The following is a 12,400-nucleotide window of genomic DNA, read 5'->3' on the forward strand; positions in this document are numbered from 1 at the left end:
CGGGCCCAGCCGCTCCGCGGCATGTGGGATCCTCCCGGACCGGGTCACAAACCCGCGTCCCCCGCATTAGCAGGCGGACTCCCAACCACTGCGCCACCAGGGAAGCCCACATGAAATTCTTATAAATGCAAACCAATCGATAATGACAGAAGGCAGACCCATGGTTGCTTGGGGATAGGGAGGGGCAGCCATAATCACAAAAGGGCATGAAAAAAATGCTTAAGAGTAATGAACTTGTGCATTATCTCAATTGTGGTAATAGTTTCACTGGCAAAACATGTGTCAAAACTTATATGCAGGGCTTCCCTGGTGGTGCAGTGGTTGAGAGTCCACCTACCGATGCGGGGGACGCGGGTTCGTGCCCCGGTACGGGAAGATCCCACATGCCACGGAGCGGCTGGGCCCGTGAGCCATGGCCGCTGAGCCTGCGCGTCCGGAGCCTGTGCTCCGCAAGGGAGAGGCCCCAGCTGTGAGAGGCCCGCGTACCGCAAAACAAACAAACAAACAAAAAACTTACGTGCAGTTTTTTGTATGTCAAGTATACTGCAAAAGCTGTTTAAAAATAAATGCTCCTTTGGTAAGTTTGAGTTAAGTAAAATCTTATTTGTGAAAGAAGCAAATCTTCAACATTTCTTATTTAAAAAAATTATAATCTCTGGTTAAATATTAACAAAACCCAAACTAAGTTCACAAATCGATATTTGAAAGTATCACTTAATTCACAAGTAGGTAATTTAATATGAAGACTTAGAGGTCAATAATAATAATAAAATGGTAATTCAATGATGCAGAATGGCTGTCTTTACAACCTGGCTACGAAACTGGGGTGACCCAATCTAATGATCACAGGACAAGAGTTAACTCTGGGTTGTGCCCGGTTATAAAAGGCACTTTGCTTGCTTTGAAACAAGAAAATGGCAGAACCTTTCTCACACCTTCAGGGTCACATCCCAGCTTTCAGGATGAAATGAGCAAGTCCCAGAGGCAGCCTCAAGAAACAGGCAACTTTCCTTCATCATCACTGCTACAATCCTGGAGACAGCTGTCATCAAAGATGGGGATGTGGATTTAAAGGTTCCCTCTGCTCTCCTTCTCCAGCCTGTCACACACCATTTTGGTGCAGGTCTGAGCTTCCCGGCCACAGGAGGAAACAGCAGGGCTCCCAGAGCTGCAGTAGAGACTGGTCCCACGGGCTATCGCATGGACCGTGCTGGTTCATGCATAAAGCATGAAGCCATCCTCCATGCCTGGCTGGCATCATGCTTCAGCCTGTCCACCTGCCCCTTCTGCAGGCCCTGAGCCCAAGCATACAGCAGTTCTTGCCAGTTCCCTCTTACTTCCCACCCTACTGTCCAAGACCAAGTGAGTCCTCCAGCCAGAAGGAGGTCAGTCCTCTCCTGTCACAGGTCCACCTCGATTAGGCTTCATAATTAACCCATTCTCCTGACAGCTTCCAAAACCACTGATTGCCACCAGCCCCTCCTATGTCCTGCAGTTTCTGGGCCTTGCTGGCTCGAACTGAAGCCCATCTTTCCAGTCGTCCCCCTTCCTCTCCACTCCAGGCCAACTTACCCCTCCCCTGCATGCCCGCCTCTCCTCTGAACACCAAATGTCTTCCAAACACAATCTCCCAACTCTTCCAGATCTTCAGGATCATGACTTGAAGAAAGATGTGGAATCACTCTATTTTCTTATCTCCCCCTTTACCTCCCTTCCCCACCCTCGCCCTCCCACCAGGCAAACCTAGGGACAGAGTGCAATTTGCCTTATACTGGTGACTCAGTTTCCCAGACCTCTTACTGGAGGTGTCAGTCATGAGGATGGAGGACCGGTGCTAGGCTCCCCACACTGACGGCATCTCTTTCTTCAGTTCTTCTATGACGGTTCATTTTCTTCACAATACTGTTTGCTGATGCTTTGCTTACCTTCTGTTTCTGCCACTAGAGTGTAAGCTCGATGAAGTCAGGGACAGGGTCTGATTCAATCAACGTTGGATTCCCAGGCCAGCACTCATGGCACACTGTGAGCACCTGATAAACACTCACTGAATGAAATGGATGAGTATGTAATGTGTGCGTGCGTGTGTACCTGAGCACACGCACGTTCACAGCACCTGACAGTCAGGTTTCCAGTTGCCACTGGCTACCGTGGTTTTGCACTAGCATTGTACAAAGACTAGAGAGTGAAAACGGGTAGGAAGGGGTGTGTGTTTCTATCTCTATCTATCTAGATATCTATCTAGATTTCTATCTATATATGTGTGTTTACATACACACTTTCCAAAATCAACCCAGAAACCCGGTCTCTTCCACTATAATAGTAAAGCTTACTCACTCGTGGCCTGGCTTTGTGGGAAGGAGCAAGGAAATGGGACCAGGGACCCAGAAACATTTTCTGAAGGAGAAAGCTCCCCCATCCTTCCTACCCCTTTTCTCTCTGTGATCTTCTTACAATGCCAGTGCAAAACCACTGTAGCCAACGACAACTGGAAACCTGGCCGTCGGGGGCTGTCCCACTGGGAGAGGTGCCCAAGCAGGGATGATGGCGCAGGGCTAGGGCTCAGTTTATAGCACAGAACAACTGTAAGTGTCTCCAGGTCTGCTGTGTAGCTGTTCCATCTGCACTACTTTGATGAGTGATATTTGCACTTCCTTGTTACAGAGCTCACCTGCCTCTCTTACACACACACAATGTTCTCACTTCCAAACAAAATTACAGTATATACCTCTTAAGGTTGCTATAGATACCCTTTAAGTAAACAAGGGTGAGAGAACTGTCTAATTTAAAATAATCTATTCCTGGGAATTCCCTGGCAGTCCAGTGGTTAGGGCCTGGAGCTTTCACTGCCAGGGGCCCAGGTTTGATCCCTGATCGGGAAACTAAGATCTTGCAAGCTGCACAGCGTGGCCAAAAACATAAAATTAAAAAATCTATTCTAACCCCACTTTCCAAAGGAAGGAAACAGGATTAGAAGAGATTAAAACTGCTCATACATTTGTTCGCCTGGTTATTTGACAAAGAGGTAGGGGGCAGGGCAGCGAGGAATAGGGAATCTCATGCTGGAGAGATGTAGAGAGGAGACGACCAATAGCGAAACAGCCAAAAGGCTGACAAAAAGGAACATAGGACGAGCAGAAAGTGCTTCCCTGCAAAAGCAAACACTTTTATCTTTACAATTTACATGTATGTGGATTCTCCAGTCCTGCTTGTCTTAAGGATTCCTGAATCTTTACAAAAAAATGGCCAGTCCAGAAATGTGAACCATCTTTATCCCATGGCTTTGTGGAACCCAGGTTCACTACCCTCAGACCACTGTACGTTTGTGACCCTTATTTTAGAAACAGAAGGATAAACACATAATGATTCAAAGGGCTGAGAGCTTAAATTGAGGTATATGAGCCCGTAAGAATGTCACAATTCATTCTGCCTGAGGAAGTCAGAGGAGTTTTACAGACAGATGCCACCTACTTGGATCCTGGAGGATGAGAAGGAATTGACTGAATGAAGAGAGGAGGAGGCTGGTCAGAGGACAGAGCAAACATGAAGGAAGGGGCCTCAGGAGAGCCTGGTAGCACTTGTGTGCGGTTGCAGTACAGTGAGGATGGGGACGCTGATGGCTGATGAAGCTGCAAGGTGCAAGCAGGACCCAAACGCGAGAGATCCTAGAGATGAGGGTTAATCAGGTTAGGTTCACAGATAGGTAGCGGGAGGCAAGGTTTCTAAGCAGGAAACGTCAGATCCATATTTCAGAAAGGATGGGAGACATACATCACTGCACTACATAGTCCAGGCATGACACAGATCTCGGACTAAATCTACGGTATTAGGAACGGTGAGAAGAAGTCAGATCTAAAACCCACGTGGGCTACCGCAGAGCCCAGGTCCCCTAATGCCCACAGTCACTGTATGAAGCTGCCATCAGGGAGCCAGACCCTACCGTAAACTCACTCCATCAGTGGACCAGTGCGTCTCCTCTTGTGCACTCTGGATGTAGCACAATGGATTAATCAGGACCACATTGGGCCTTCCAGGAACTCATTGCTTGTAACAAGATTGCTATCAGGAACTAGCAGCAGGCGAGTAGGAAATTCACTTGGTGCACAGCACCAGGAGCACACAGCTACACAGCCCTTGGTTTGAATCGTAGGGAACCTGTCCCTGTTGGTATCTTTTTCCTTCTATTGGCCATTGTGGGCTCTATGCCATTAACTGTGATCACAAAGAAAGGCAGTGCCTTTTATCCCACTTTACATGCTAATCAGGATCGTCTCTGATATTTTTTAAAATCTACTTTGAGCAATTTAAATTAAAAATAAATTAGTTATCCATTTTATACATATTAGTGTATATATGTCAATCCCAATCTAAGAAGAACCTGCTGTATAAAAAAATAAATAAAATTCAAAAATTCAAAAAAATAAATTAACAATAAAACTTTAACTAGAGCCCATTGGACAATGGAGCTCTCAACTCTACTGACACAATGTTTGAAAAAGTACTGCGTGGACCAAGAGATGGAACACAGCCAGCAAGTGCTTGGGATCCAGAAAAATACATGGATCATATATTTGGAAAAAGCAGTGATTTGAAAACCAGACAAGTAGAACCTCAAGGCATACGTAGATACTAGCAAAGGCCAGAAATAATAAAAGCCAAAGCAGATGAGAACAGAAAGACACAAGCACCCAGACAGCCATACAGAGCAGTCCACGTGGAGGAGGAAATCAGGATGAGGGAGACACAGGTAGCAGCAAATTATACTCGGGGCAATGGTCACTGGGCCTGCAAGCAGCTAAGAACTACAAGAGTGAAAGTAACCGAAGATAGGCAGGAAATGCACGGAAACGGAGACCTTCGTTCAGAGGGAGGAGTTATGATATCAGCGGTAGGGACAGGTGTCCTAGGGGGTCACAGGAAGTGAGGGGGCTTGAGCTCAGTACAGCAGGCCCCCACTCTCCTCGTCCTAGCTGCTCGGTCCCAGCTTCCCCAGACGTTCCCATTCTCTTTATTGCAGCACAGAAGCCCACAACAGCATATGACAAAAACAACGGGCTATTTCAAGGTAGCACACGATACAGTCATATTCCAAAAACTGGGAGGAAGGGGGGCTCCTGACGGCCTCAAACAGTTGATCCATCCGAGAAGGTGGGCACCAGAGGAGATGGGAAATGCTCCTATGGGAACAGCTTGCACAGACACATAAACGAGCCCATATTCCTGTTGGTATATGACACATCGATAGGGAAATGATGGATTGTTCACTAAATGGTACTCAAACAAGTGAAAAAATGTGACTTGGATCTCTGCCTCATACCATATGCCAAAATAACTTCCAGATAGATAAAATATTTCCATGTGAAAACTGTAGCTATAGAAATAATAGAAGAAACCATGGGAGAAAAGGCTGCCCTCATAAGGAACACTAAACCCAGAAGATAGAAAAGATTAATAAACTTGACTCCAAAATTTAAACCGTTCTGCGTGGTAAAAACACCATAAAGGTTGTAAAAAGACCAACGACTGAGGAAAATAATTGGTTCACCTATTGCAGTTTATAAAGAACCTGTATACCTCAATAAGGAAAAGAACAGTGATCACGAACCAAAAATTCACAGAAAAGGAAAGGTACCTGGACATATGAAATCATGCTCAATCACATTCATGATAAGAAATGCAAATTTAAATGTTAATGACACACAACTCTTCACTACTGGGGGAAAATGGTTGACTAGTTGAACAACACCTCTTTGGCAGAGGTGTGGGAAAAAAAGCTCTCTCACACACCTGTGGTTGAGAACCAAAACTGGTACAATCCTCACGAAGAGCAACTTGGCAAAATTCAATCAAAATTTTAGAAATACAAAAACTTGACTTACTAAATCTATTTCTGGGCTTTTATCCTAGAGATAATCACACATGTGCAAAATGACACATGGACAAAAAGACACATGGATAAAGATTACACTGCAGTCTTGTTTGTAATAGCAGAAGATTAGGGCCCATCATTACAGGACTAGGTATATGAAGAAGCACCCAGAGAACAAAGTATTAAAAAGAATGCAAAAGCTACAAGTATTGCTGTGGAAAAAGAACCTAGATATATTTTTAAGTGAAAAAGCCAGAGGCAGAGTAGTTTGTGTAGTGTGTTACTATTTGTGTAAAGCTATATTAAACACATATATGCTGATATTAACGTAATGTATCTCTGGAAGTACACATAAGGAATTGCTAGGAGTGGTTGCTTCTGGGTAGGAGGAAGCTTCACTTGCACTGTGCACCCCTTCACACCTTTCAAATGTTATACTGTGTATACAATACATGCTAAGCCCATATAAACAGTAATACAACAGAATTTAAAGTTGCATCCTTTATTCATCCCTTATTATCCATTTATTCCCAAAGGAAGTGTCACGACTAATATCTGGGCTTATAGTCTTCCAGGAAGTCAGAAAAACTCTGCTGGGACGACTATACAAGGCAGACAATCCCCAAACTTCTAAGGACTCCTGACATTAGTCTGTAAAACAGGCAGCTGATTGCCATTTACAGTAGACAACAGCGCTATTTTAAGGGAGAAAGAGAGCTTATGGCACATACTGCCAGGTCCACAGGGAAGTCCTCCCTGGCCTCCTAAAATCTCCAAGGTGTACCCACTGAGCTCTCAGCATCTTCACCTGCTCATCCCCCCCACTCCAGGGGGGCCTCATTCCCAGAGCACTTACTCCCTAGCCCCAGCCCAAAGACTGCCCCGCCTCAGAGCCCCTTCAACCCCCCCCCCCCGCCCCCACACTAGACTTACCATTCCCCCAAACTCCCTCCGTAACTGCTGTCACATCACCAGACAAGCCTCCAGCTGCCACTTCTGAAAAGGCCACCAGATGGGGATGGCGCCGCAGGGATGGAGAGAGGATGAGCTCTGACCAGAGCCGCAGTGACTGTGCTGTGATTATTGTTTGCTCGTTTGTTTCATTTGAATGTTTGAACGTGAATGGTTCAAATAGTCTTGTAATTTTGTTTTCTTTTAAAAAGAAAATATTTAGAACATTTCCACTCAAAAATCACGTTTTCAAAATTGAAGCATTTTAAAAGTCTGCTTTCATTAGACAGTTGCATCTTGCATCCCTGAGGGCTTTTGCAAATAGTTCCGGTTTTCTTATTCTGTTTTGTTTGGGCACAACTCAAGTTGCAATTTCACGAAAATCAATGCTACACTCTCTGTTTCGAAAAGAGCCCTATAAATGAAGCTGTACTAGGAGATGTGGAGATGGATTCGTTTTAATACCCCTGCCTTGATTTAATTTATATATTGCTTCTTCAGTTTTTCCTTTCTAGGCTGATTTATCATTCCCAGTTTTATTAACATCCAACACACTAATATGCTTGGGAAAAAGATGGAAAACTCCAAACTCACAGTGATGCCCAGCTGTAGTCCCAAATCGGGCTGACTTGCCTGAAGGAGTGTTTTAGTTGGCCTGATTTTCCTAGGACTTCAGAGAAGTAAGACTTGCTTCCAAATCAAGGGAAAGGATTTCTAGAACTGCCCGGTACTGCATGGGGCCCTGTCATGCTGTTTATTAGTCAGGAGTGTTCTGACAGAACATGTGGGTTCTCGTCGCAAATTTGCAATTGTTCATAATAGCTCAATGTTTTTCCTAAGAGTTTTCTTTTCAGTTTCAATAATTATGGGTATTATAAAACACCTCAATGATAAATCTTACAAACTCTACTGAAGTATATACCTCGGTAAAAACAATCATGTACCTTAATAAGGCAGAAAATATTTGTAAATGTAAAAATGGATTATGGATGACTTCCAAAGAATCCAGTTATTAAATAGGAAAAAGAAAAAAATAAACTGTATGAAAATATACATTAGCATAAATACAACTGACATAATATGCTTGGGTGGTAGTATACAAATATGATTTGGAGTTGGGGCCCCTTTGATTTTTCTTTTTTTTTTTTTTTTAACAGTCACAAAACATAAGCTAGCAAGGTGAGAGTAAGAAGTGATGATGCAGCCGGGCCTGGTGGCTTCCTGGGCCTTAATGAAATGGCACATCTGATGTTTCAAATGATCTATCACATGGTTTTTCAAAGTTGCAGATGGTGATAGTTGAAAAAATCATGCAAATGGAAAGGAAGTAGGGAACTCTTTGAAGCTTTCCTTGCTAGTGGATACAGTGGATGTAATGAATTTCCTATGGCGGAAGTGCACAGTAAGAGAGAACAGGACGGGCCCCTGCTGTCCGCAGTGACTGGGTCTCAGCGTGCAGGCTGCCTCTAAGGAATCTTAACCCAGTGCCGCCTTCAAGCCGAGGACCACTGAGTTCTCACCTCCCCAGCTCCTGGTGCATCTCCCTGGGTGTCAGACAGACCCCTCAGGCCTTGCGTGCCCCAAGATGAACACCTCCATCCTCAATTTGCTTCTCTTCCAGTATCTTCTACCTCAGTTCCTTGTTTCTAACACCCACAGGCTCCCGCAAGCCTGAACCCTCACTTTGCTTCCCCTGCTCCCACCCTCCCGGCAGCAGCCAACCCGCTGATCCTCTCAAGCCCCAAGGCCTCTGCGCTTCTTGGTCATGGTCACCTCTCTCAGACTCAGAGGCAGTTTCTGGCGGTCCCTGTCTCTGCAGCCTCACCCCGCTGGCCCCTTCTGCACTGTTGACAGATTAGAGAGCATCACCAGCTGCTTCAAAACCCTAAAGCCCCGGGGCCTTAGGATGAAGACCAGCCTCCCCCCAGGGCACTCTATCCTCTCTGCAAACCAGCCCCTTCCTCCCTCATTTAATCCCCCAGCAACCCCAGGGGACACTCAGCCAGCCCCAGCAGGGAAAGAGACACAGACAGGAGTCCTTCAGGGGCCTGCACTCCTGGAACAGCCCAAACTGGACCTGGGTTTCCAGTAGGCTGAGTCTGGGGCTTCCGTTAGGACCTGGGAACAATGTCCCCCAAAGGCCAGGGCTTGGGGAAACCTGCAGACCTTCTATCCTTGTAACTTCTCAACTTCAGGGACCTCCAAACTGTTTTCCAACCAATGAGTGGATAATTCACCTGGATACTTCAACTCTGCCACAGCCCAGCCCCAGGTACCATGGGGGGCACAGCAATGAATGGAGCCTGGTTCCCTGCTCCCGAGGAGCTGGCAGCCAAGCATGTGCGAGGTATGTTTTGTGATATCAGTCAGACTCTCATATTCCTCACTTCAGCCCCAAATCTCACATCTAATAGGACAAGGGTTCTCTTTACTGGTGACCTCTCTGGGAGCACAGGCGACCTCAGCTGATCCCCAGAAGAGGTGCCCTAGGGTAAAGGGCAGAGAGTGTCTTCAGGGTAATCAACTTGTTACCTTATTACCAAGACCAAACTGAGCCCAAATATGCCCAGCCCAGCACCACACTGGACTGTGGAACCTGGGATTTTGACACCATGGGATTTATGCACCATCTTAGAAATTACAGGTGATGCGTGGCCAGGTAAACCCCATTGGACAGCCCTTCCTCCTGGGGCTCTGTATCCCAACCAAACCCCCAACCACCAGCAGCGCTCAGCAAAACACACTTCAGAATGCACAGGAGACGACTTGAATTTGGAATACAGATAGAATTTGTTCTAAACTCGGGATTTGAGGCAAATGACTTCTGTGAATCGCTCATGTCTCAATATCTGATCAATCACGAGCTGCTGGAAGTTATATCTCATCATCATACATTGTCACTTCCAACTGGACCCACACGGTGGGGTTCACACAAGGCTTTCATGTGTACTTTTTCATCTGCTCATCAAAACCAGCCTCTAAGGTAAGGGTTGGCATAAGGGGCATCTACCCTCAGGGATTAAATAACTTCCCACTGAGTGAGCTGGAACCCTAGCCTGTGTTCTCTAACTCAGCACTCTTGCCATATAAGGGTACCTGTTTTTAATTGTTCTAAGATTACAGGTCTTACCTTTCCCTTGTAAACACATTCTGTGCAATCATTCACTTCTAGGAGTTATAATCAGTTCATTTCTGGTGGTCTAATTAGTACTCTTGCCAAGTTACATTCCTTCCATGGACCCACAATTTGTTTCTCTTCTGGTAGGTCCTGGATTAATAACACAACACCTTAACAGGCCCACTACCTCCTGATTTACATAAAATGAATCATTCAAAGGTGAAAACTGGTGTGTATAAGACAAATTGCACGGTTTACACAAAATCTAGAACAGTTTTTAAGAGGTGAATAGAAACATTCACATTTAAATACTTTAGAACAAACTGGTATACCTATCTATAGTATGCAGGGAGAGAAGACAGTATTACCAATAAAATATCACCTCTAATAAAATATTTACTTAGTACACAGTGCGAAAGAGACAGAAAAGATTCTTACCTTTGGGCTATATTCTGTAAAGGGAAATATTTCAGATTATTCTTTTCATTTACACTTTTCCTTTGGGCCCTCTTAATCAAACTGATTCCCTTCACTTGAGGACAGGGAAGTCATCACCATGCTTCTTCTAAAACCCACCTTTCCAGCCCGGCCTCCTGTTGAGGTGAAAGAGGTGACGTGAGGGTGATGGGCACATTGGATCCAGATGAAGGCCTCGAGGAGTGATGAGAGTTGTTGCCAAAGTTGCTGTATCTGGAGAGCGCAGAGATTTAAGTTGTGGGGCAGGAAGGGACAGAAAAATGAGTACCAGTCAATAAATGAATAACACGTGGCAAACTATGCTAATTTTTGCAAGAAAAACAGGTCTGGAAATGCTAGCACTGTTAGTGATTACCCTAACTTGAAGAAACGAGTAACTTCTTTGTTTTATTTCTCATCAGAAAAATTTCCCAAAGTCGAAAACTATTAGGCAGCAGGTATGACAAAGGGTTTAAATAAAACCCTCATATTTCCTTTCTTTTTAAGTGTACATTAAAACTAGTTGCTAACATAAATCAAGAATCCAAATTACTTTCAATTGAATCTGAAGATTTTCTTGCCTCTCGTGGTGACACAATTAGCATTAATTGCATCAAAGCCTGCAGAAAATACCGGATGATGAGCTAAAGAAACATCGGATTAAAAATTCTCCTTTAGGTGTTTCTGAATCATTTTCATCCATTAAATGCTATAATCTCATCACATGCCCAAGGATCAAGGAGAAACTGTCCCCAGACCTTCTAGGCTGGCCTGCTGCTTGCAGGTGCACGTATTCGATGTTTTCAGCCAATATTTCCCTAGAACCAAAACTACAGCCACTAGGTTCAAATGAGCTTTTATCATTTCCCAGTCATCTCTAACAAGTTTCAGGATTTGTAAAATTCTAGAGTTTTCTTTGTTTTTCAGAATAGCTGTTCTTTAGCTATCTATTTGTATTTAGCTATCACGATCAGAGCTTTGCCTCACAACCTCCTCAGCTACAAGGTAGGGCCGACTCCTTCTTCTAAACTGGTGAGGACACAGTACTGGAGTGTGTGGGACCCCAAGGGTCACTATGATATAAGTGCACAAAGACCTTCCCCCATGCAGTGAATCCAATATAAACTCCCACCAACTAACCTAGGATTGCTAATTCTAGGAAGCAATTTGACCTCAAAATGTGGATACCCCCTGACCAAGTAGGTCTACTTTTGAGGCGTTAACATAACTTTACGGTTATTTATATACTAAAATATCACACAGGAAGATACTCACTGGAGCCTCATTGAGATCATGGCAAAAAACCAGAAACTACCCAACCAGGTAACAATGTGAGAATGGCTAAGAAAGTATGATGTAACATTCGTCAATGGAAGATTACACAACCGTTAAGTGATTGACAATTTATAAGTGATAACATGGCAAATGTTTATAATGTACGTGTACGTGAGTGTGTGTGTGTATAAATATACACACACACATACTGCATGTAACATCAAGATATAATATTACACATTGAGTTTGATCACAATTGTAAAAAATATTCTTAGAGGTTAAAAACCACGTGTAGAAAAATGTAAAAAAACAGGCCATCTTTTTTTTTTTTTTTTTTGCGGTATGCGGGCCTCTCATTGTTGTGGCCTCTCCCGTTGCGGAGCACATGCTCCGGACGTGCAGGCTCAGCGGCCATGGCTCACGGGTCCAGCCGCTCCACGGCATGTGGGATCTTCCCATACCGGGGCACGAACCCGTGTCCCCTGCATCGGCAGGCGGACTCTCAACCACTGCGCCACCAGGGAAGCCCAGGCCATCTATTTTTAAAACTGGAATACGGAGGTGAAATTTCAGTTTTCCTTAATAAATTACATTATTATAATGGGAAATAAAATACTTATATTATCCCAAATCTATCCTGTGTTGCTAAGTCTGGTGTGTTGGCTGTTGCTCTTCTAATCTGCTTATTTGGTATCATGTGTCAGCCTGTGCTAAGTACCAGGCACTCTGGCAGG

At 44.5% G+C, this 12,400-nt stretch overlaps 1 protein-coding gene across 1 annotated transcript in view; it reads right to left on the reverse strand.

The window, feature by feature from the left end:
* The window catches only part of FHOD3 (formin homology 2 domain containing 3), a 429,142-nt gene that overhangs the window by 126,667 nt on the left and 290,075 nt on the right, over window positions 1–12,400 (reverse strand). The window contains 1 exon segment of the mRNA XM_024764148.1: window positions 10,512–10,625. Coding sequence (XP_024619916.1) covers window positions 10,512–10,625 — 114 coding nt within the window.

This window comes from Neophocaena asiaeorientalis, unplaced genomic scaffold (genome assembly GCF_003031525.2).
Source record: "Neophocaena asiaeorientalis asiaeorientalis breed wild unplaced genomic scaffold, Neophocaena_asiaeorientalis_V1.1 scaffold670, whole genome shotgun sequence".
Lineage (NCBI taxonomy): Eukaryota > Metazoa > Chordata > Mammalia > Artiodactyla > Phocoenidae > Neophocaena > Neophocaena asiaeorientalis.